The 25,962-nt window shown below is 43.3% G+C and overlaps 1 protein-coding gene across 9 annotated transcripts in view; it reads left to right on the forward strand.

Annotated features, from left to right (window-relative positions):
• RBM47 (RNA binding motif protein 47) overlaps positions 1 to 23,850 on the forward strand; it is a 73,014-nt gene extending 49,164 nt beyond the window's left edge. For 5 of the 9 annotated variants that reach the window (XM_015862451.3, XM_015862452.3, XM_015862448.3 and 2 more), the window contains exons 2-5: positions 14,934 to 16,093; positions 17,473 to 17,679; positions 20,019 to 20,221; positions 21,057 to 23,850. In XM_015862451.3, the coding sequence (XP_015717937.1) occupies positions 14,965 to 16,093; positions 17,473 to 17,679; positions 20,019 to 20,221; positions 21,057 to 21,311 (1,794 nt within the window). In that variant the 5' untranslated portion in view covers positions 14,934 to 14,964 and the 3' untranslated portion in view covers positions 21,312 to 23,850. Of the gene's footprint in view, positions 1 to 5,568; positions 5,676 to 14,933; positions 16,094 to 17,472; positions 17,680 to 20,018; positions 20,222 to 21,056 lie in introns of those variants that run through there. The other 4 variants (XM_085545569.1, XM_015862450.3, XM_015862453.3 and 1 more) reach the window with 3 other exon arrangements.
• The last annotated feature ends 2,112 nt before the right edge of the window (positions 23,851 to 25,962 follow it).

The following is a 25,962-nucleotide window of genomic DNA, read 5'->3' on the forward strand; positions in this document are numbered from 1 at the left end:
CAGCAGTGATGCCTTCTGTGCATATAGGAGCACAGACTCTGCTTAACTCACATTCTGTACTCTTGACAACGTATCAGCATTCTGTGACACGTCATTTCTGCCATCATGTAAGAGCCAGGAACTAATGAATGCAGGCAAGCAATGTGTGTGCATGCTGTGGCCACACATGTGACAGCAATAGAAAGGTGAGGAGATACGCACAGTGTGCCTGTGGGGAGGATGCACTGGGTCCTTAAACTGGCATCACCAGTTTACAATGGTTGTGAAAACGTGCTGTGAAATGGTCTCAAGCAGCCACATCAGGCTGGTGAGTGCTAAACCTTTTTCCCATAGAGTGTTTTATTTACCAAGGGACCAAAAAAGCAATCATCGAATTAATCTCCCTTGTAATGTCTATCCAGAACCCAACCTGTATTTATTTTACTGGAAAGCAAACATCCTACAGAAACGTAATAGTTGTGGTGATATAGAAGCTCTTTGGGCTTTAATGGTTTCTTTCTTTCTTTCTTTTAACGTCCTCATTGAAGGCAATAACAGTCAATGGGTTTATTCAATATCCATATGCTTAAATTTTGGAACATAAAACCTGCCATCAGGCTTAAACAAGAGCACAGGATCTTGCATGGGGAATATTCCAGGGAGTTCCTCTGCACTGGTGTTCCTTGCAGAGGGACAACTGAAGTGTTTGCTAAAATGGAACACAAACTTTGTATAGCAACAGTTCAGGTTATCAGGGCAACCGTGGCTGCCCATGAACCAGAGACACCTGAGATTAAAACACAAAAGGAGAAATCCTGTTGTGGCCACCTGCACAACTCTACAAGCCTCCACTTGGCAGATCCCAGAGAGAATCCCACTTCCTAAATCATCAGCTCAGGTGGCCTTAGCCCGTGACCACACAGCACCTTATCCTAGCAGCAGCAGGATTTGCCACCGCTGCTCTCCAGGAGACTGGCAGGCTTGTGTGGGATAACGTTGCATTTAAGATCACCTCCAAGGACTGTAGTTTTTATCTGGGAAAAGCTTCTGGTTAAAATCAGAGCAACTTTTCCTGGAGGGACTCCACCTCCCAGGCTGTGACGTTGTCCTCTCCAGTGGGGACATGGGAAGTAGCTGGGGCTGGCAGACAAGAGGGGAGTCTGCCTATGCAAGGACATTTTCCAGTCTCCCAGTGACAAGATAAAGGACAAAGAACTGACAGTTTCAGTTTCAGCCTGAAAAACTGTTGTATCTGAGTGCATGCTTAGGTGCCTGAGCAACTCTGAAAACCTTTTGAGATGATGTAGTAAAGCTGTTTTGAGACATAATATGTGTGTTGAGTGTTGCATATGATCCATCCATAAAAAAAATGAGAAAAGTGTTTTGGTACCTACTAGGGGCTGCATGTTCTCTGAACAATCTTACCAGTTTTTGGTCTGCATCATCTCTAAGTCAGGAAGTGGAGAAGTGTGTTTGCACACTCACATTGCATAAAGAATGAGAGCAAAATAACATGTTACTCATTTCAATAAAGTGCTGTTGTGTCATTAAACATTCAAATGGGCAATAAAATTGTTCTGCAAACCTGAGGGAACCTGTTAGACCAAACACAAAAAGGTTTTGTTAAAAAGACAAGGAAAAGAAAGAAAAGGAAGGGGAGAGAAGGAAAAAGAGGCTGTTAGTGTTAATGTTATGAGGTCCTGTGAGCTAGAGATTGGCAACCCTGCCTATGGCAGGGGGTAGGAACTAGGTGATCTTTAAGGTTACCTTTGACCTAAGCCACTCTATGATTCTATTATCCTATTTTTTTTGTGACTGTGTTGTGGCTCACATAGAGCATATATGTGAATATACTGATAAATTGTAAAGACTTCTCAGAGACCTTGTGCGTTGCTCATAAATCTGTGTGTCCTTTTGATGCAATGTTTTACCTGGCACATTCCCTTTTCATTCCAATGCAGTTTCTAAGTAGTCTCTGAAGACCAAATGTGACCATAAAATTCAACCCTCTTCTCACTCCTTATTCTCCCTACTCCTTTCATGTTCTCACATATCCACCATCACAGGATGCCATGCTGCAAAGCTGAAATCCTTCCTGAAAGCCTGTTTCCTACCATGCTCATCAAAAACATCATAATAAATAGCTCTCACCCAGTTAAAGACCCTCTCCAACAAAATGATGAGCCTGTGATCAGTCTCTAAAAGCACTGGGGTTTGATCTTTGTAAAAATCCCAGAAAGGCATTACCAGTACTTTAGTTGGGCTTTTCATTATGTGGAACACACCCAATTAGCAGAAGCAAGAGCATGTATCTGTTCCTAGAAAGGACAGGTGACGGAAAGCCCACAATTTTTATGAAGACCTTTTTTTGCACTGGGGAACAGTTCTCATCTGATACTCATCAGCACGTTCCAGTGCATCTCACATTTTTTTTCATATATCCAGTTTTTTTCTTTCATGGTGTTCAGAACAATTATTTAGGAAAAGCTTTTATTGTATAATCCCATGCAGGAAAGAATAAGAGGAAATAGAAAATCTTTTGGAAAGAAAGCATGGAACAAATGGTATGGACCCTTCTCTGTACTGTTTCCATTCACATGAGATTTTGCCCCTGCTTAGCTGTCAATCATCAAGAAGAGGAAACAATTACATATTTATGGTAGTGCTGTAGTGGAAGGTGATACTATCATTGAGTCAAGCTGCAAATTAGGAGGCAAGATATGCTTCTATTCCTACAGCAGCTCCGTGGTAAGAGGAGGGGAGCGTGCATGCATGTACAAAATCTATCCTTCATTCCACTGGGATGCCTGTGCTGTTAACCCTTCTCCACTCTGGCTTAGATGTATCCCTCTGGTGATGCCAGTCATAAAGAGGCATATGGAAAATCATACAATCACTATGAATGCTGTGTATGAAGCCAAAAGGTGCAAAATGCAAGGAAAGCTGGTGGATACACAGATAAAAACTTGTGCAATTCTGCCCAACTTTCTTAGGTTCCCAGTAAAAACATCTTGCAAGACAAAATAACTTCTTTTCAGTTTCTGCCATTGGGAATACCCAATCTGCCAATTTTCACTACTTTAAATGATAGTGGGAGCAGATCTTGGAAATGAACCACAAGCTGGAGCTAAAAGTGAAAGTGTAAAAGGAAAGCCAAGAGTTTGAGCCACCTCCCTACACATTCCTGATTCACATGGTATGTTGAAGCGCCTTCTAAAAGTGAGCATTCTGAATATTAGCCCATCACCCTGCTAGCAGAAGTGTGTTCTCAGTCCACTTACTACTTCTCATTGTGCATTCAGGCCATAGGATTCACTTTGTAATGCTTCTAGTTAAAACTTAAGATCAGCTTATTTTCCAACAGAAAAATGGGAAGAGAAAAACTGTGACTTTAAAAAGATAATAAAGTGGTTGAAGGGAATTCTCTGAGTTTATACCAGCTAATTCCATTTATACTTGCTTCCTTACATACCTTCATGACACTGAAGCATGGGACTGATTTTGGTAGAATCTCCTGGGTTTAAGCCCGAGATTCAAGACTGATTCTTTCCACAGTCATGGGCAAAACACTCAATTTTCATGTGGCAGCTTCCCTGCCTGCGGAGCATCTCATGACAAATGAGTTACATTTGCAGAGAAGAATTCTGAAGATAAAAGACCTACACAGTGCACGTAGGTTGCTCGCATTTTGGGGTTAGGGTCCAGGCTGCAGGTGTGATTCTATAGTGCCTAACACACTGTGGCTGCAGTGCTGTGGATGAACAAGTCTAAAAGTCAGAGCAGACTGTTAGCAATCGCCATCTGAGTTTGCTCTCTGCAACCATCACAGCAATGCTTCTTTGGCCAGTCTTTGTCATCCTTTGAATTCCTCTCTCCCGCGTAGAGCCTTCTAACTTTTTACCTATTCACTCTATATTCTTTGACTCCTCTATCCCTTTTCTGTCTTGACCAGCCTCTAGATCTGTAGTATAAGGATGTTTCTAAGTATGGCATGTCCAGACTAAGCCACTCAGACAATGAGGACAAATAATTATGAAGGACCAACAAAACCATCTGGCAGCGCTTCTTCCTACAGAACCCACTCTTGTGCAGTCTGTCCTTGAGAGGTTCAGACACTTCTCTTTCCTCACAGGGACGTCTTGGTGCTGCTGGCTGCACACTGCTTGGCTAGAGTTTTAGAACGAGCTTTGCTTTTTGGACAAAGGAGTGACAGAAGACAAAACACCAGCTAAAGAACAACCAAACTGCAAGCATAAAATTACTGTTAAAATTACTGATAGGTAGGATAGGTAGTTTTGTAAGAATATAGGACAGTATGTATGTGCATGTGTGCGTGTGTATATAAATCATTTAGCCAGACAGTTTTTGATTTTTAGCTTGCTACATATGTGATTAAATGTGGGTGCACTGTAACTACATTATTTTTAAGGAGAATTCGTGGAATCTTCAAGCTTTTCCACTAGACAAAACTACCCCAGCAATCAGCCCTAGATCTTGAGTGAAGCCACTCAAAAATAAACCATGTGTAGCCTCTTGGGAAACTCTGCACTTTGAGATCCCTTGAGAGAAATGGCTCCCAGTCCTCCTTGCAATACCCTTCCCTTCTGAGCCATCACTCCAAGGTCATGGCACAGCCTGTGTGGCACTTTCTAGGGCCGGTCTGGGCCAGGGCTGTGAGCTGCCATCATGCTCCTGCGACACGCTGCTTGCTTTCTGTCTTCCCCAGGCTCAGTTGGCTCCCAGCTATCCCCTGCGCCCTCTCCTCCCACTGGCAGTTCTGCTTGCTGCTTGCCAAGCTGCCGGATCCACCATCCACAGCGTGTTTCAGTTTGGTTTCTCCTCTTGACCGCTCAAGAAGGTGTGTTGTTTGCTTTGCCTAAGTGCTTCTGGGGCCTAATGTCCCGTTGTTATGTACAGACCATTCCTGCTGTCATGAATCATGTTTTACCACCCCTTTGCCTTCGCTTCTGCACCAGGCTTTTTTTCTTCCAAGCAAACACATTTGAGTTCCGTGTTTGCAGCTGAAGCGGTGCGCTCCAGGTATTCAGCGCACAGCTCTCACCCCATGAGCCACAGACCATTTTTCTTGTGACTGAATGCAAATGGACTCCGCGCAGCCTGAAAACAATTTTGCCAGACACGTACGAAGAAAAAGATCTTGCTGAAAACTTTGTGCCGTCAAGCAAAATATGCCCTTTCCTTATCTTATCTGTTGTAACTCAAGCTATTTGCACAACGCCTTGTGCTAGGAAGGAGTTGTTTGTACATGTTTCACTCCCTTTTTTCCAAGTTTTGAATTTTGAATGAAATCTTTCTGCTCTGATCTCTCCCCCAGCCCCCCATCTGCAACAATATCAATGTTTCTCTTGTCAATTCTTCCTTAAGGTTCAGCCCAGCCCTCTCAAAACCCATTTGCTCCATACTTTTTGTGATTAGCTTTCAAGCTGCCACTAAGAGCTCTCGGCGTCTGGCAGCGCTTACATCTCCATTCCCTTCTGTCCCACCCACTCGGCCTCAGCCCGAGAGCCCTTAACAAATGACTCCCAAGGAATTTAAATGGCTAGTGCTGACTGACCAATAAAGCGATGCATAAACTCCATGAGCAGGTCGCACGGCTCATGCCATTAGGAAGTAGGGCTGCTCCAGTGGAGGTGCAAGCCCTCAGCCCATTGCACTCGGATCGTGGGACCAGGGTGGTAAGAAAAATGCTGCTTTGCCCCGTCATTGCTTTCTGTCTGCCTCTGGTTTAGTAGGTAGTTGGGACTGGACATGTGTCAGTGCTAGGGTTTTGGATTGGGGTTCTTCCCACATTTAGAGGGGATTTAAGAGCTGTATGAGAAGAAAGCAGAAACTTCTAAGCTGAAACTATGAGCTGTTATGAATACCTACCAGAATTTGCATGGCAACCGGCATGGCAAATATCATAACTGTGAAAACCAAAATGCTGATGTTTTAGACAGAAGATAGAAAATAAAATCAGATTTCAGAGACGTTCTTTCAGTTACCTCTAATGAAGCGCAAGATAGCCATTTACAGCTGTTGTGTACTCTGTTTTCAATTGGATTGTCTCTGCCATCTTCTTTTTGCCTTGACAGATAGTGTGTTTGGCTCTTATTTGAGAGACTGACACCAAAATAGAGCTTTAAAAGTGGGTTACAGCTTTAGGCAGAGAATTTGGGGCTTATAGCTTGAAGGTGGTTAAGAATAAGCAAGATACGTATATGCAAGTGTTCTTAATACAAATCAATGTATGTAACTCCAGCACACTGACTACTTGGTAACATGTTAAGAGAATGAAGTTCGGTATTATTCTGTTCACTTTCTCACTAAGTAGCCTGAAAAATGTTAAAAGGTTCTATGAAAAAGGACATGTGATGTTAATCTGTTCACCTTTATATATTTATTTGTTCATTTATTGCTTTACTGAAGTCAATGCCGATAGAAACAGCAGAGTTTGAACTTAAAACCTGGGGAAAAAAAAAAATCAGTTGGCTCTACAATCTGTTAAAATAATTTAAAAGCAGAAGAGGAAAACATATAAGATTCAGCTGTGCTCCAGTTTAACCTAATGTTCAAACTGCTCCTTGCCACAAGGACCAGACACAACAGCTGTGTATCATAGAGTCCTGTCCTGAGCTGGGCAGCTCTGGAGCCATGTGCAAAGCACTCCATGAGCTTCACACACCTGAACTTGACATGGATGGCAGCCAGTGCTCAGGGTGCATGAGGGGTGACGCAGCAAAACTTCACTTGTGTCAGTTCCCATTGTGACCTGGTAGCCCACAATGGTGCCAGCTGGTGGTGCTGATCATAAGGCCTTGCCAGGCGTCTGAAAAATCTGAGAGCTTTTAATTAAATGGAGGGAACACAGTTAACCTAACAGCCTGCAGAACGCATCTTTTTGTTCATCTAGACAGGGCTGCAGGACCATCTACCAAAAATTTGTTGTGTTGTTGTTAGTTTGATTATTTTTCCATTGCTTTCTCATTTAGCTTGGCACTGTATAACTGAGGTTAGTTATGTGATGCATAAAAACAAATAGTTAACAAAGCAGGAGGCTTTTTGCTAGTCTTTCTTAATAATTTCTCTACGATTCTGTATTTTGGTTCCATTCTTTGTTGAAGAAACTGCATTGAAACGAATGTTGCTCGTCTTCTTTCTTCAGTCTTCAATCTGGAATGGAAAAAAAAATCCCAGTTAAGGTCAGCAAAAGGTGAATCTCAGATGACACCTGTCTCAAATACCATTTCTTTCCTGAAATGCACCAAACTGTCATTACCAAATGGTGGGCATTTCCAGCCGAGCTGTTATTTCAATAGACTTCAATTGTCTTGAATTAACTGAGCACAGGAGCGGTGCCTCCTGAGAGAGTCCCTGCCTTGGTTAAATATTTTTTTAAATTTATAATATTAACCCTGAGCATGGGTAACAAGTACTGGAAATCTCTTCCTTGTACTTGTAAACCTTGTTTCTCAATTTCAACCCAAGGTTCAAAGGTTTGTACAGACCTCTTAGATCAGAGGTCAGGTACAAATTGCTGCACTTTGCAGCTTCGTTCTGCCGATATGACAGAATTTCACAGCAGAGACAATTACCTTCCATCCCCCTCTCCTCCATACATGGGCAACGCCAGGCAGTTAAAAGCGTGATATGTACAAGCCAGCTATTGGTACCTGAGTTTAATAAATAACTAACTGAGTTTCAGTGGTGCAAGGTGCACATTATAAAAAGGGGTCAAATGTCAGTGCGCAAAGGAAAAAAACCATGCAGGCACTGACTAAGCCAAATGCTTTGAGTTTAATGTGCTCTCAGTCACAAACGTTCACATCCCGCTCTGTGGTTCTCTCCGCACTGATTTTCATTCCTGTGACCTGGGGGAGAGAGAACACAAGTTGGGCCACTTTCAGCTTTCCCTTAAATCACTGCCGAAATCAGAGCAGCAGGCTGGGCACCCAGCAGTGAATGTGTTGTCACTGCATTCAAGTGGTGCACACAAAACCGTGAGAAGGTAAAAATAACAACAGCGTGAAATGTTAATTAAAACTGAAATTTCTTACTCTATTTAATTGTTTTAACATCGACATAGTGAACAGTTTTCGTGTTAACAAGCCACATGCCATTTTCAAACACATTTTCTACATTCTAGCAACAGGCCTATCTCTACATCCAGAGTTCAGCAAAGTATTTCAAAGACGTTCATGGTCATTGAACTAGATAACCCTCTTATATATATGTATAAATAGGAACTGGACCTGACAATCCTTATGTGTCTCTTACAACTCAGGATATTCTATGATTCCATGATTCCATATAGGCTTCTTTTCTTAGAAATAAGAGGTGGAATAGTTCTATGTCTTATCTTTCCTGTATAACAATTAATAGATGTTTCTACTTTTGTTTTTGCTTTTCAACTGTCAAAGATCCCTTTTTGCAGTCTTTCTTATGGCAAAAGCTTGCAAGCTCATCGTCACAGTAGCTGAGACACTTCTCATCCTGGAAAGTATGCACTCTAAAGCAGACAGTTGGTGACACATTTTTCTGTACCAGAATCTCTTTAAAGAAAACTGCTTAACTGCTTTTGTGATAAAATGACTCTGGAAGAAGTTCTCCATTCATTCCAGCTCACCTGCAATAGGAAACACTTGTTACATACCAAGTGATTACGTTGCATTTTATATATATGTCATACACTTTCGTGTCTGACAGTGGTAATAATAGACTTTGTGGATTGAAATATAGGGATCTGTGGAGAAGGGAAGGGTTGTGTTTCCTGATTTGGAAAGCTGATAAGAGTGATTACATGACCCATCTCTCATCTTCTCAGCCTTCCTCAACACATGGCTTCAATATCATACAGGATAGTAACTGCAGGCTCAGCCAGTAATGGCCCTATTGAAATAGCTAAGAGTCGTATAATTATTTTGAGTTAGACTGGGTAAAAGACAGGACAATCTGTACAACACACAGATTACACAACTTGTTGGGACAAAGTTCTGAATGACTTGCAGCAAAGCACATTATACAATGAGAGAAGAGACTGAAGCTTCTAAACCAGGAGGTCAGATGGTTGAGGAGCTGCCATGCTTGTGAACTGATCCTTGTACATTGATAGTGCTGATGGATAATACAAGTGGAACTTCTGACAGTCTTTGTAGGATCACGCTCCAAATTAAATATGTCTTAAAAGGATGCAGAAAGGGTTGGTAACTGAATAAACAAGAAGTTGGCACAACACAAAATTACTATGTGGGGGAATCATAATTTCAGTTGCATTTGTTTTTTTTCTGTATGAATTGCTATGATGCAAGATTAGTATGACTACAAGGAGTGATATAGTATGGCTAAGAGTGTAAGGTCTGTCACAGCCATTATTCTTAATGATAGTGATGAAAACAAAAAGCTTAACCTTGGAATCCTATTCTGAAGTCATAGCCAGTGGTTGGCTCTGTAAGTTGAAGCAAATTTAAACTCCCTAAAGGTTAAAACTCTCTGAAGGTTAAAGTTTTAACCTGGGAAATTTCAGCTTGTTATCTTTCAGATTAACTTTCAGATATTTTCCTCATAAGTAGGTGCAAGTAATTAAAGAATAGATTTAGAGGAACTTTATTATATTTTTTCTTAACTAAATGTATTGATTTCATTGGTGCCTGGGGACATAACCAGTTCCTGCAGGACTTTTAAGGCAGGGATTACAGTAGTACTCATCAGTGTCTTACAACTATGTTCATAGAAGCCATTAGTCCTACAGCTGATACTGGGAGAGTAGTGCTAGATGCTGATTGTGATCCTTCTTGGAAGACTCAATAAGAAACTGGAACTGTTAACAAAAAATTCAGCCAACATTTTTCAGCATGTTTGAAATTAAACTAATCACTATTAACATGCTTGGGCCACTTTGGACAAATTTAAGCAACTGAGAATTGTGTAGAGATCCTTGTGTGCAGGAGGTTCATGCTGGAAATGGTTTCTCGAGCCCTGATCATTGATCTAGTCCATAACAGGAAAAGACAGACTGGTTGGAATAAATTTACAGTTTAAGCCTGAAATATGTGGCAGGATCCCTGCTGGTCAAGACCCCTGATGCCATCGTTAGCAGAAGTGGGAATTTCAGCAGGTAGTTTCAAGATTTAGTTGGTCAGAAAATCCTTCTGTCCTGGAAAACTTTGTTCAAGTGAATCATAGAGTCATTAAGGCTAGAAATGACCACTAAAGTCATCTAGTCAAACCATCAGCCTATCCCAACCATGCCCACTAACCATGTCCCTCAGTGCCACATCTACACATTTCTTGGACACCTCCATGGATGGTGACTCCACCACCTCCCTGGGCAGCCTGTTCCAATGCCTTACCACTCTTTCTGGGAATAAATGTTTCCTAATATGCAACTTGAACCTCCCCTTGTGCAACTTAAGGTCATTACTTCTTGTCCAGAGAAGAGAAGTCCTCAAAACTGCTGTAGTGCCAGCACCTGTTCCCATGCCCTGTGACTGCTGGTGGGACTGTGGCCAGTAGAAGGCAAAAATCAAAATTGTATGGGTGAATTAATGCAGACACAAACAAAGCTCTTAACAGGGAGCACAGGAGGATCTGGCAGGTAGCTGCAGCCACAAGGATACCAGTTGTGTGTCTGTGTGTCCAAAAGTCTGTTTTATAATAGATGACTGAACAAAAATGCAGGTGGCTGCATGGGAGTGCTGCACGAACCGAGGGATAAAGGTGTTATAGCAACTGCCTTTTCTTAAGTGATTAAGTCTGACCAATGAGGCCTCCCAGGAAAACAGTGGGATTACTTTGCTTTGCATCATGCAGTTATTTCCCTTTTTATGTCTTACTGAACTCTCAATATACAGCTAGTGTTTTTTTTTTGACTGCTTCCTGGATGCAAGATGTAGAAGATACTCTCATTGTCATCCCTTGCATCTGCAGGCCTAGAGATATATCTTAAAATGCAGATGGATTTCTTCAGCCTCAATCCTTCTCAGCATCACAGGCCACCCCAGAGACAAGAGGCCAAACTTCCTTAGCCATGGGAAAGAGAAAAAAGCAGCAGAGAGGGAACAGCTTTTGCTCCCAGAAGGCACAGAGAGAGAGAGACTTCCTGCTTGTCCTTGCGGCAGTGACCAGCTCTTCTGCAAGGCCTGGTGCATCGCCTTCTCACTGCAGCCCTGAGCTGCCCCAGTCCTGGCAGCAGTTGGCCCCATGCTGTTGTGTGTTTGTGGTGTTCCCATTTAATGAGAGAACTGCTTGTTACTCACAGTATGCTTTAGCTCAGACACTGTCAGTGTAGTAGGTTTCCCATTTAATAGTCTCAGCTCTGATACAGATGAATATATAAATAGATAGATAAATAGATAAATTTTTAAAAAATGAATTAATGTTTAGGTCAATAACTACTTGTACACACCTGACTGGCAGCAGGGAAGGAGTTTCATAAGCAGGAGGAAGTGAAATCTGACTGGTTTCAATGAAACATACATCTGAGAGTTCACCTGCAAGCACAGGAGAGTTCCTGCAGCACAGAGCTGAGCCAGAAGGGCTCAAGGCTCTCAATGTGCTGCAGAAGTCAGTGGCAACCTAACTGGGCTTTGAAACATCCAGCAGGCTTTACCTTTTTCTGAGGAAAAAAGAAGCCAGCCTTGTTTTAGTCTGGGCAATAAGTCATCTAAAAATTGGTCGTCTCCAAAATAGAGCCTTTCTCATTAGAAAATAATATTTTTTGTCTGTCTTTCTGCTTTATGAACTTTTTGTCACGGAGATCAGGTCTAATTTCCTCTTCATAGGCTAGAAATCAAGCTCTCGTATTTCACATGACACCACATTTTAAAGTAGCTTAAACTTCTGACTCTGCTCTTAACACCAACCACACCTCACGGATGCACAGGAATCCATCTGCCTTTACCCACACTGCTAAACTCACAGCATTAACTCCTACCCAGGTACACCTACAGCACGTGGTAGCAAGTTTCCATGAGCACTTTCCTGAAGACTAAAAACATGCATCAATAGTGCAGAACTATTCAGAGCACTTCAAAAAGAGGTCATTTTGCAGACAGTTTCCTTAAGAGTGACTATTTTTTAGCAAGAGCAGGCAAGGTAGTGCTGGCAGCACAGGAGGCAGTAACAGGAGGAAGAAGCACTCTGTCTCTCCTGCACTTTTTCTCATCAAAACAGGTGATCTTTGAACCCTGTGAAGGTGTTGGCAGTATGATGTGGCAGTGACTGTTACGTGTGTATTTACGTACATCAATTAGGGCTTCAAGGGCTTTATGTAGGGGTAAAATGCATTTTGTGTTCACACTAAGTTGTTCAGTAAGATACTGTCTGCAGCTGAGGTGGCCATAAGCATGTAGCAGCAGTTTCAGGTAAGATTCTGATATTAGGAGTTCAGGAATTGGGCTCCATGATTCTTATGGGACCTTTCCAACTCAGGATATTCTATGATTCCATGATTAGAGATCATCTCACTGATGCTGGGGGACATGCGAAGTGCTGGAGAACAAGCTAGTTCCGGGACACCACTAGCAGCCCCAACCCAATCCCAGCAGCTCGTTCTGTTGTGTCAAGGAGGCTTTACTCTCTGCCCTCTCCACCCTCCCTGCATATGTCTTTCTAGAGTACAGCCCCACTGTCTGAGCCAAACCCACAACAGGATACAGAGACTTTTATTTTGTAAGTTGACCTAAAACAGATGGTAATTACTCATTTTTAAACTTACCTACCCTGGGACAATAAGTCATTCACTTGCCAAAAGGTGGCCCATGAGAAGGTAATGATTATTCCCCAATAAAGTGTCTGTTTACCAAGCTTTGCTTTTACTCAGAGAAAGGTAAAAGCACATCTTTAGGAACAAACTGTCTAGTGAAAAAAGATGTTTTTCTCTACTTTAATTTCTACTGACTATGTGAAATAATTCCCAGAAGTAAAACCGAAATGTCTGGGTCTGATACATTAAAAAAAGAATCATTTTTAATAAATTACATTTAAAAGCAAGAAGCTATCAAAACTGATGCATGTCTGTGAAAGACCTGACTTCAAATAAATTCTGCTTTCTGAAGGAAAAATACTGCCTGGACATCACTGTCACTATCAGTGCCCATCCACCTTCTCCACCTCCCTCTTTGATCTCCATATTCTTGTAAATAGAATGACTGTTCCACACCAGGAGCACCAATGTTAACACCCATGGCCCAAACACGCCAGCAGGATCAGATCCTGCCACAGACCCAGGCTCAGAGACATACAGTTTCCTAATCCCAAATGTGTTTTCAGCCTGCCTGCATGGTAACCAGTGCAACAGAAATGATCAAATTGTTGTCATTAAGAATATATATCAGAGTCTTTCTGGAACTGTGACTAACTGATGCCATTACACAGAACAAATAAATTTGGCCGAAGCTTTATCCTTTATTAGAATACAGACCATCAAACACAAACTGTGGCTATTTCTGATGGTGGCCTGCAGAGTTTCCTACAGGGGCCAGTGCCTTTTGACAGTCAAAATAAACCAGTCATAAATGCAAATCCTGGCAAATAAATGAGGGAATAATGCAAAGGCTGATAGAACTGTAAATAGAAATAAGGAGGGACTAACTGAAGAGCACTCAGTAGGTGGGACCTACTTACCAGGCAGTCAAGATATGGCTAACACATGATTGTGGCACTTAGAAGTAACAAACACAAGACTTGCTTGCTGGGTGCTACATAACCCCAGTGAGCAATGCCTCTGGAACGATTTAGGGTTAGAAATGACAGAGAACTCAGCATGCATTGCTGGAGAGGAAAGTGGAGAAATGGGCCTCGTGAGACAGAGGAGTGGGGAGAAGAGAGGCAGGTGGTCTTCATTCCTATGTCCAGCAAGGGTGAGAAAAGGCAGAAAGCCTGGAGAATATGGAAGGAGACACAAAAACAGTTCCAGTGAAATAAGGACTAAATGTGAAGGACTTAAAGAGTTTGGCCTGCAAAATTTATTAAAAAGAGGATAGAGTTGTAGCTTGATGACACAGCTTGAATACCATCGTAAAGCAAAAATAGAGGAACTGAAAGGCTATTTACTCAGAGAAAGGTTTAATGTAATGATAGCTGGAAGAAAAGCCAGACAAATTCTCAGGAGAAATAGCGTACAGTTACTTGCCAGAGCAGATAATTAACAAACAAGCCTTTAAAGGAAGTGCTAGGTTCTGCAGCTCCTTGATGCTGTAAAATCATGGCTGGATGTTCTTCTGGAAGATGTGTTTTACTCAGATAAATATTACAGGACTCAATGTGCCAATAACATTACAATGTAAAGGTCCTTGTTATATACAGTCACTCATATTAAATGGTCTGCTGATCATTTTCAGCTTTAAAAGGCCATGAATTAACCACTCTGAGTCCCAAAGTATCTTCTTTTGTCAGAGCTCAGAAGGAGATCCCACTGTCTTGTAGTTGTGGTAGTTGGTATTTTCAGCCTCCTCCTGTATTTCTGCATTTCCTGCCTGGATTTAAATGCAGAATGAGATTTCAGAGATTCACCCTTCCCTTGCTGGCTTGCAGGGTTGTGCAGCCAATTGCAGGCTGCCTGTAATAAAGGAGTGAGTCTTCTCAGCTTTTCTGAAGCACTGGTCTTATAAGGAAAGAGACAAGCAAACCACACACCATACCACAAGCAGCAGGCAGCTCAGAAGGTTGCCAGGTTGTCCTTTGCACAAGAAAATAAGAACCATTTTCCCCCGGTGTGAAGGTGTACTTATTATCCTCTACTTGACTGTTCTTGTGAAGGTCTAGATGAGCCAGGGGATGGCACAGATTGAGTGTTTCTCATGCAGTCTGGTATGGCTCTTTCATCTGCTTTTCAGAAGCCTTATTATCTGTGTGGAAAATGAGCTTGCAGAACTGCTGACAGTCAGAAAAGAAGGGGTGGTATTCTGGTGGTAGCTAGCAGCTTGTAACGAGTGCCTGCTTCTTCCTCTGTCCAGGTTTTATCAGGCTTTGAATGAGTTTGACATCATGACTGCTGAGGACTCCACTGCAAGGATGAGCAACGATTCCTCCACTGTGAGCACCACGAAAGTCCCTGAAGGTGTGGCCGGTGCGCCCAACGAGGCAGCCCTGCTGGCACTGATGGAGCGCACCGGCTACAGCATGATCCAGGAGAACGGGCAGCGCAAGTACGGCGGCCCACCACCTGGCTGGGACGGCCTGCACCCTCCTCGCGGCTGTGAAGTCTTTGTGGGCAAGATACCCCGCGACGTCTACGAAGATGAGCTCGTCCCCGTGTTCGAGTCTGTTGGCCGCATCTACGAGATGCGCCTGATGATGGATTTCGATGGGAAGAACCGCGGCTATGCCTTTGTGATGTACACACAGAAGCATGAGGCAAAGAGAGCTGTGAGAGAGCTGAACAACTATGAAATCCGCCCAGGCAGGTTGCTGGGTGTGTGCTGCAGTGTAGACAACTGCCGGCTCTTCATTGGAGGCATTCCCAAGATGAAGAAGAGAGAGGAGATCCTGGAGGAGATCGCTAAAGTGACAGAAGGTGTACTGGATGTCATTGTGTATGCCAGCGCTGCAGACAAGATGAAGAACAGGGGTTTCGCCTTTGTGGAGTATGAGAGCCATCGAGCAGCAGCAATGGCCAGGAGGAAGCTCATGCCAGGAAGGATCCAGCTGTGGGGACACCAGATTGCTGTTGACTGGGCAGAACCAGAGATAGACGTGGATGAAGACGTCATGGAGACTGTTAAAATCCTCTATGTGAGGAACTTAATGATTGAGACCACAGAGGACACAATTAAAAAGGTCTTTGGGCAGTTTAACCCTGGCTGTGTTGAGCGGGTGAAAAAAATACGTGATTATGCCTTTGTGCACTTTACAACCAGGGAAGATGCCATCCACGCCATGAATAACCTTAATGGTGTCGAACTGGAAGGCTCGTGCCTGGAGGTTACCTTGGCCAAGCCAGTGGACAAGGAGCAGTACACTCGCTACCAGAAAGCAGCAAAAGGAGTGGCTGCAGCAACACCCGAAGTAACTCAGCAACCTAACTATGTTTACTCTTGTGATCCATACACACTAGCGTATTATGGATATCCATACAATGCCCTGATAGGGCCCAACAGAGATTACTTTGTGAAAGGTTAGTAAGCACAATCAGGGGATGTGATGGGCAGACTTGATCTAAGGCTGGTGTGACCCAAGGTCTGTCTGAGACAAAGGACAGCTGGTGGTTGGCAGTTTTCTTAACCACTCTTTTAGAGGTCTTCTTGTCATTTTTATGTTCCATTTCATTTTAATTTATGATCATGCAGAGATAAAAGCTAATGTACAGGCTAGCATCAGAACTACACTAACAGAATGAGTGACCAGACCAGTTACAGGGTGGAGAAGAGGGGGACCTGGATTTTGTGTGCATTGTACTAAGACTGGTCGAATAGACAGTCTAAGGACTTTCGCTTCTGATGTCTCTTTCCAAAGAGCTGCATCCTAGGTATTGGGGATCATGGCAAAGATTGCTCCTTCTGCCTTCTTCTGGAGGTGTGTGTACGGTGAGAACCACCTGGCAGACATAAGCAACCAAAGGGAGGGGTGTCAGGTAAAGCCTGAGCTGGAAATTCACCAGATGTGATCCGTCCTATGCATTAAAATGACAGCAGTGCTGTGTCCTTCCTAAAGCCTGTTAAATACCATTGCAGAAGGAATCAGATCAGTGCAAAACAATTATTTTATTATGTGTACTTCAATCAGTTGTGGATTACAGCCATTAAAAATTAACTGCAAATGTGTTATTCGCTAAAAAGACAAACAAACAAATACAACAACAAAAAAAAAGCCAGCTGGCTATTACTGTTATTATAATTATTCAGTACTTATAGGAACTATAGTTTCATGAAATTTATTGTGCATTTCCAAACAAGAGGCAGAGTATATTAATACCACAATGTCCAAAGTATCGTCCTAAAATGTGTGGAATTGGAGAGGGGAAATGTTCACATATACAGAGATAAAACAAAAGGCATTTGTAAAGATAAATTCAGTGGTGTGACAAAGGTGGTCAAAGGCCAGGTAAGGCTTTGGGATATTCCTGCATTGCTGAGAGATTGCATCTTGTCTGCTGAGCCTGCAGACACCTATGTTGCTGAGAGGTTGAGTCTCCTCTGGAGGACAAGTGAGAGCAGGAGCTGTTTCCACTGCATAGACACCACCTCCAGGGAAGCCTCTCTCTTCTTACTGACTGTATTATACCAGAAAAACTGGACACAAAAGTTGCATCAGTACAAAAAAGCAGTTAATTTACACTCAGAAATGTCAAGAGCAAAAGATGTGTAACCTTACTGGGTGCACCCAACAGCAAAATCCTTTCTTTCTGTAAGCGAAATCACTCAGATAAAACTGGCTCCAGCAGCCTCGTTTCTAAGCATATGCCTCCCAGTTTCACAAAGTCTGGGGCTGTTTGTATTCCCCATATTGCTCTTACTGTTTGTTGTTCACCATCTTTTCCTTTGTTATTATCATAAGCAGGCAGCATACGAGGTAGAGGGCGAGGCGCAGCTGGCAACAGAGCCCCAGGCCCCCGTGGCTCCTACCTGGGAGGATACTCTGCTGGCCGTGGCATATACAGCAGGTACCACGAAGGCAAAGGAAAGCAGCAAGAAAAAGGATACGAGCTGGTACCCAACCTGGAACTACCTGCTGTCAACCCAGTGGCCATTAAGCCTGGTGCAGGTCAGTACATGCAATTGGATAGGCTACATCTGCAGGATGGGAGTAATGTGGAGGTGGGAGGAAAGCCACTGCTCTGAGACCATGGTCTAGGGCCAACCTGTGTGGTCTCATGTCTGGTCCTGACTTGGCTCTCTGCAAACCAGGGGCATGCAATAGGACAGGAGTCAAGAACAACTGGGAGTTCTTCAGACAAAGGAAAAAGAGATGAACTGTGTCCACCCTTCCTGTCCCTTCTGCACTTCCTCAGAAGGAAGTAGACTTTCCTCCCCATGCAGTTAGGTATGATGGAACACAGTGATTAAGAGCAGCCTTCCTCTCTCTGAGTTTGTAAACTGCTAGTTTTCAGCCTGGGCAATTTCCCAACCCAAATTTCCAGAGCTCTCCCCAGCTCAGTTCATGTTTCTCTACAAGGCTGGGAAAAGGGGCAGGTGCTTTCCTATTGCAGGAAAGTCCCTGGCTAAGGACAGCTCCTCCACCACCATTAACAGCGTGGGGAGCAATGAGGGTGTCCTACTTACAGTCACTCAGCAGAGCTACAAACTGTGCTTGGCTGGCCTATTAGGAGCAGGCCCAGGGTCCAGCAAATTGTAACTGCACACCTAAGCAGCGTTGAATACTAAAGTTGCAGTGGTTTACCAGAACAAGTTCTGTACTATCAGTGAAAATTACAGCTATCATCTAATGAGGACTGTGAAGAGTTCTTCGTAACAGAGGGATGAGATAATGTGAGAAGAAGCATTGAGAAGAAGGAATGCTGTTAAAAGATTAGAGCCAGATCTTCAAAGGAAGATCTCAGGCTTCCTGAAAAAGCTACCCACTCACAAACAGAAAATGTTACCACTATGTGTGTTTGTAAAGATAATCCAGCTATTACTGAAGGATGACTGAAAAGCTGTTATTTTTTTCCTTGAAACACACACTTGGTTTGACCCTAGTATTTATCAGTGGTGTCCATGTAATTCATTTGATTACCAAACAAAAGTCTGACTCTCAAGTCTAAGTGTTTCTACATTTCCAGCACATTCAGATTCAGATGTCTTCATTTGGTCTTCCCCTCTACCACTGTTCCAGCATAGGACCTGAGTGCAGAAGCACCCAGCCTCTCTTTCCCAGCCATCTGAGCTGATCAGTTAAAAAGACCATGTGCAAGACTTACTTCTGTTATGAAAAGGAAACAACTCTGAGATCACCTACCTGAATGGAGAAGTAGAGGTGTACCAACTCTGGAAACTTCTATCCCTTCAGAAATATCTCAAAGCTCAGTACTTTGCAGATGGTTAGGAAACTTCTGAGACATCAACCCAGTACCACAACTGCCTGATTCTGCTTTTCTGCCAGAAGATACTGTGGAATGGAGAGTGTGAGCTCTCTGTCTTTGCATTAGTGGGGCATTACCTGGGTTATTTAAAGCAGTGAAAAAATTGGTTTGAGCTGACCAGGTGGAATGGATCTATTAGTTACCCCATCTTCCCTGTGAACAACTATCCTGCTGAAAGACTCAAGAACTGAAAGCTACACTGCACATTATGAGGCAACAACAGAATTACAAATGTGACTACTGGGAATGTCCAGCAAAGCATATTTCTTCCCTAAACAGTGCAGTGAAACTCCATGTAAGACCGTGTACAAACTCAGTATTTCTGATACACATTCTTATTGGAGCATTTATGCCTTACCTGGAAGACAACAGCTCAGAGTGTTTTGGATTGTCCAGTTTTGGCACAAGGGAAAATTATCTTAAGAGTAATTTATTTTTCAGTGCTGTTAAACAGATTGATACTGAAGCAGAAAGATAGGGTAAAATGTACTAAGCCAATTTAGTCCTCAGAAATGTATACTGATACATTAGCTAGTATTTCACACTGTTAGCCAAAGGGCAGCATATAGACTGGCCCAGCTCCTGGCTGCTACTTCTGCAGTAAAAACTGCACCTTTTTTTCTTTTTCCTGAAGCAGCCCCACATCATTCAAAACCAGCAGCTAAAGCAGGGACCTTGCCAGGATAGTAGGTGATCCTGGCCAGGGAGAGAATGGTGATGGTTAGAAGGGACTGCTTGAATCCAGAACAAGGCCCTAGCCCTGGGACAGCAATGCCAAGGGGAGAAGTACTGGGAAGAGCAGACTGCACCAAGCCCCATCACCATGCACACAGTTCAAGAGCATTGGCTGTGGTACTTCAGCCTGCAGGGAGGACAGAGTTGCTGCAAGTCTCCAGCTAGCTCATGGGGCTGCTTATTATGGTGGGATCTGGCATAGCCAGGAGGAAGACTGTCTGTTCTTTGAGATAAGGATCTGGAGACTCTTTCCCAGTATGCCTGATGTGTCTGGTCTCTCTTCTAGTGGCCATCCCTGCAATTGGTGCCCAGTACTCCATGTTTCCAGCTGCACCACCAGCCAAGATGATGGAAGATGGCAAAATCCACACAGTGGAGCACATCATCAACCCTATTGCCGTCCAGCAGGACCCAGCCAGTGCAGCAGCTGCTGCAGCAGCTGCAGCTGCAGCAGTAATACCAGCTGTGTCAACACCTCCCCCCTTCCAGGTGAGTTCTGTGCAGAAACCCCAACACCCTATGTTTCCCTATGTCCTGCTCTGCATACCCACTGCAGGGGAAAAGCTGACTGCAGCACTGTCTAACTGATGCTCTTGCTTGGTTCCTGCTTCTGTGGGACTGGGCTGTTGCTTCAGCACGACCCCACTGAGCTCCTCACATCCCACTGCAGCTCTTGGGTTGATTTCTACTCCTGTTACTTTGTCCCTTCTTCCTGACATGCAGAGAAATTCATCTCACATAACCTGAGACTTTCACCTAATGGTTATGTCTGGCACCTGAGCCATACATCTGCCTTTACATGGAAACCTTCCTTGGTAACTCAACCCAAACCACTCTGTGTGTCAAAGAAGAGCAGGCACCCCGAAAGTGCTGTTCATTTGACCTATCTCAGACATCTATACAGTGGGCAGTTGCTTTTCCTCTATGGAGAAACCAAATTTGGTAGGAAGAAGAGAGTGTCCAAGAGGACATCTGACTGTAAACACACTTAAACAAGGATAGGGAAATAGACAGTACATGTCCTGTTGAGTGAGAGAGATGAGTGAGACACACAAGGGTAGTCTGGATTGGGTGCCTATGGAGGATATTCACTCCAACTGGTATCATGACACTGGGGAGCCTGTTACAGTGCCTGTACACCATCTGGTGAAGAACATTTTGCTAATCCCCAACCTGACCCTGGCTCTGGGCCTGCTTGTGACCAAGGACTGTTGGACTATGCATGGTTTGGCTGAGGCTGCCCTGTATGGAGTCAGGCATTGGACTTGATATCCCTTGTAGAGTCCCCTCCAACTCAAGACATACTGCAATTCTCTGATTCCAGGGTCGCCCCATAACCCCAGTGTACACCATGGCCCCCAACGTGCAGAGGATCCCCGCTGCTGGCATTTACGGGACAAGTTACGTGCCATTCGCAGCACCCGCTGCAGCAACAGCAACGATAGCCACGCTACAGAAGAACGCCGCTGCCGCCGCTGCTGCTGCTGCCGCCTACGGGGGCTACGCCGGCTACATACCTCCGGCCTTCCCAGCTGCCACCATCCAGGTGCCCATCCACGACGTCTACCAGACGTACTGAGACTGTCGGCGGAGAAACAAACACTGAAGGAACACTTACTATTTATGAAGAACATGCCTGCTGCAGGAGAGCGACGTCAGGACTCTACAGTAAACTGACACAGAACCTGAAAGTGAAGAATGTCACAGAAAAACATGTTCAAAATGTTTTCTACGCTTGAAGTTTTCACTAACTTTTTTTTTTTTTTTTTTCTAGGCTATTTTTAACATTTAACATGCCTGTATTCGTACATTTCTGAATGACCTTGATGCAGCCGCCTGCTGCTTACGTGCCTTTATACGCATCACAGTGGGGTTGCACAGGGCCTATTTGTTTGTTGTTTTTTTTTTTTTAGCAGTTATATTTTCAATATATTTGTGGTATGAAGGTTATTTTTAGTAACTTCTGCACTCCAGAGATGTCTATTTTGTAGTGCCTTTAATAATATATCAGCTATATATTAAGAAGCACACCCGAGCAGCTAGGGAAAGTTTAAACGATATATTTTGAAGAATATATTCAATATTTAAAGAATACATACCTTAAGTTTTTTTGTTTTTTTTTTTTTTAAAGAAAAGAAAAAAAAAACCAACAAGTATCTTATTTAAGAAATGTTATACTGGAAAGTGCAATCTGAAAAACGTGCAAGACCTCTGCGTTTTTGTGCTGGCATTAATGCGGTCTGTTTGTTACTGTTTGAAATCAAAAGTAATTCCTATTGCCTTTGTAGGAGGAACAGAAAGAAGAAAGCCTCCTCACACGAAGCCCTTTGCAGCATGATTAGCAGGCTTACGATGCTCAAAGGAAAGGTTTTGAGTTTTCCTCAACAACTGGAATTTCTATTTATTGAAGCTACCTGTAGTTCAGCCCTGGAGCACGTGCAAAAACGTGCACCTCATATGTTGCATAAGGCGCCTCGACTTCGATCTTCATCCAGTATAAAACCTAGGCTCTTTTTCAATGCTCTTTATTTTATTCTTTGAAGTATATGCTGTAGTGACTGAGAATGTATGCTGTTGTAGGCAAGAGCAAGCCCGCTCCTGGCAGCAGGATGCGCTGTGCTGCTTACCCATAGCTTCATCACGTCCCAAGAGCAATTCCCGAGGTACTGGGGGTGGTGGTGATACTGGAATTGATACAGTGGGGCTGGTGTCCCTCCCAACCTCCCTTCCACACTGGCTCCAGCTCCCACATCTGGAGCTCTGCGTGTACGTCAGGAGTGGGAGGGACTGGGCCCAGCCGTTTTAAGACGTAGGGCTTGTAAATACCTTTTAATATACTTTTTAAAAGTCATTTTATGTTGCAGATTTACACAGTATGTGGTTTGCCACAAAACAAACGCAGTTTATTTCGATGTTATTAAAAAAGAAAAAAAAAAAAAAGTTTGTTATATTAAGGAGTAAATATATTATTGCAGTGTTTTGTGGCCTGTTTAAAGGCTTTTATTTAGTAGTGCAGTGAATGTAAAATATGGTAAAAACGTTAAAGAAATATCTCGCCCATTTTATGAAGTGTATCAGCTCTGCAATCACAGCTCCAGTGAAGGGAGGTGTGGAGCAGGGAGTGAGTAAACAATTTTGCTTTGCTTTTAGTGGTATAAATACCAGCTGAAGGGGTTTCATATAAAGTATATTTTGACAACAGAACCACTTTCGGATCATCTCCAGCTTAGTAAAGTGACCTTTTAATGCATATTTTTCTTGCCTCAAAATGGAGCGTTTGTTTTTTAGGTGCTCTTACTCAGCAAAGCTGAGCTCTATTTAAACCTGTCCAACTGCTATCGAAAGCACTGTGAGGAAGTTAACCATTAAGTCGGACTCTGACCCTCCCCTGCCCCTTCCCTGGAGGCTGCCCAACCACTTCTGAAAACAGAGTCCTTAGCCCCCAAACCCTCATCCCAAATGCCCTGCCTGTTTTTAGGGTGAGGGGAGGTGAAGCAGGCAAAGCCTTGATGGAAGACCCAGGCAGGAGTACCCAAAAAGTGATGGGGGCTCCAGCTAAGACTTTGTACAATTCAGTGCTAACTGCCACCATGGGTCACAGCCAACCTCAGTGTCATCCAGGCACTGCAGGCTCTGTTATCCCCTTTCCAGCCCCTCCATCACAACCACGGCCATCCCAGAAGAGAGTCAAAGGGTAATGGTTGCTCTCCCACCCATCCCCTCCCCACTGTCCCCCCCTTATCTGCATCAGTGACAGAAAATAGCCCAAAGAGGTGAGCCCCCAGGCTATCACACCAGGGCAGGACACGGGGATGCAGCCTCCCACCTCCATCTTTTCCACTTGCTTCTAAACCATTTCATGTACACTACTACTGAGGTAAGTCTGATAACTTGAAATGTGAACATCTTTAGGTTAAGAACAAACTATTCAAAGAAATATATATATATATATTAAAAACAAAAACCTTAGTGTGCCTTATTCTTGAAAGAGCTGATATTTTAGGTGTTTTATTGTATCTCTGTTTTCTGTAATGTCGGAAGCCTCTGAATTTATTTAGTTCTTGCTCCATTTACGGTACATTTCTAGGACATAGTGAATAAAGCATTCTACAAAAACAGAGGCTGTTAATTTATTATAGTATCCTACAGGTATCCAGGCGGGCTTCCCCGAGGGCAATGTGCCCCCCCCCTCTTCCTGGCTGGGTGGGTGCTTGGGGCAGGAGGGAAGCAGGGAGCCATGGCCAGCATCCCCATAGGATCCTTGGGAGCAGAGATGGGCTGAAGCATCACTTCTCATAATGCAATTAGGACAAGATATCTCATGCTAATGCCTTGGTTTTCCTGGAAGATGCTAATAATGAGAGGTTTCCTTACTGTTTGTTTTCGTGTTGGTTTTTTCTTTTTGTTTGGGTTTTTTTTTTTTTTTTTTTTGGTATGTTTTTGTGCACAAACAGTGTTTTTTGTTTGTGGGTTTTTGTTTTGGTAGGACTTGGGGATGGATAGAAAGACACCTAATTTTGCTTGCTATGTCTAAGCAGTTTAAGTTTGCTTTAGGAAGTCTGCACATCCCATTAAAAAACACCAGTAGCGGGACTCCATAGCTTGCTTAGTAGAGGGGTAATCATCATAATGCTAAAAGCAGCTTTCAAGATACAGCCACATCAGAATTTCACCTGTCAGGCAAACGGTCAGGTCAAACAGGAAGATTAATGCCTTTCCTGCAGCTCCTTGCTGGCCTCTCCACTCACTGCCCTTGTGGGCATTCAGCTAAGCCATGCACTTCACCAACATCAGCTTTTTACAAGTGGGATGAAGGACTGCATCTCACTAACATGTGGGTCTGGTTCTCTCATGGAAGTTTCCTTTTTCCCTTTATTTATCCTAAACTAAAATGAATCTTACACAGCATGCTCTGTCTTTTTCTAAACAGACATTTCTCAAGGGAATTTGTTATTTTCCTACATTTATGGTTTCTTATTTCAGTTTTGTAAGATCACAATTAATGATTAACCCATCAAAAGCTCAAACATGCAAGTCATTCCGGAGATATTAACATAAACAACACCAGAGAAATGCAATCATGCTTTTAAGATGACCTTGCTGCCTCGGGAATGCCAGGAGCAATAGCAAGGCCTCAGGTACTGTGACAACTCAAAATGCTAGTGAGTCGATCTCATTCCCTTTCTGACCATATTTCTTGGTGGTCTTGAAGAGCAGATATGCACTGCTCTAGCTAGTATCAACTGCAAGTGCTGAAAGCAGCTTTTAATTTTCTTCAGGGAACAGCACACATTAATATCTCTGTGACACAGCCACTCTATAAACAGATTAACAAGAAATTCAAGTGAATTTACATCTCTCTGGTATTGCAGCATCTCATATATAAGCACTGGAGCTCAAAGCATATGCAAAATGCATTTTCAGTGCCTCTAAAAGGCATACACAGGACCCCATGACTTGCTTTGTGACTGGTGCTACACGTGTGGCACCTCCAGATCCTTAGCAGCTCCTAGCAGAGCTTGCTGCTCTCTTGATTCCTATCAGCCTCAAAAGTGGCCCATATTGCTGATCTGTAAAACAAATAAATCCCAGACCTTCCTCATAGCAGGGGAAACTACCTCTGCTGTGCATCTGAAAGTCAGCAGAGACAGGTTTTATGCTCCAGTGTGTCTGTGAAATGCTGAATCACACTTGACTGAGTTTCAGTGCTATGTCCTGCTTAGAAATGCTTAGAAACAGCACAAGGGGAGTTTCATGGAGAAGCTGTAAGCAAGGAAATGAAAAAAAAAAAAAAAAGCAGGTTTGTGGCACACAGTCCTTCTCTCAACACAAAAACAGGCTGCACCATCATAACACCACTCTGAAGAGCAAAGAGAGTACAAAATTTATTTAGGAATTTGGTACAGCCCAGACCATAGAAGTATAAGCATATAAAGCATATAAAATACTGCCTGTCGAGTTGATGAATTGGATCAATTCTTTTTTTCCCTCCAGACAGAACGTCAGGAGATTACTGGTTTTCTGATATAAGACAGAAGCTCAACCCTTCAGCAAAATTACAGATCTGCTTGTAGAAGGTGGGCGGTCAAGGCCTAACTGTTCATTAGAAGACTGGGCAGGAAACAGTTTAAATGTGCTCAGTCTGTCCCATGTGCACCAAACAGCCTTGCGTTCCCAACATGATGACATGACAACAGCTCTACCAATCTGAAGAGGCTGCATAGGGAGCC

The sequence above is a fragment of the Coturnix japonica genome, chromosome 4 (genome assembly GCF_054131305.1).
Source record: "Coturnix japonica strain WE chromosome 4, WE-NBRP24, whole genome shotgun sequence".
NCBI lineage: Eukaryota > Metazoa > Chordata > Aves > Galliformes > Phasianidae > Coturnix > Coturnix japonica.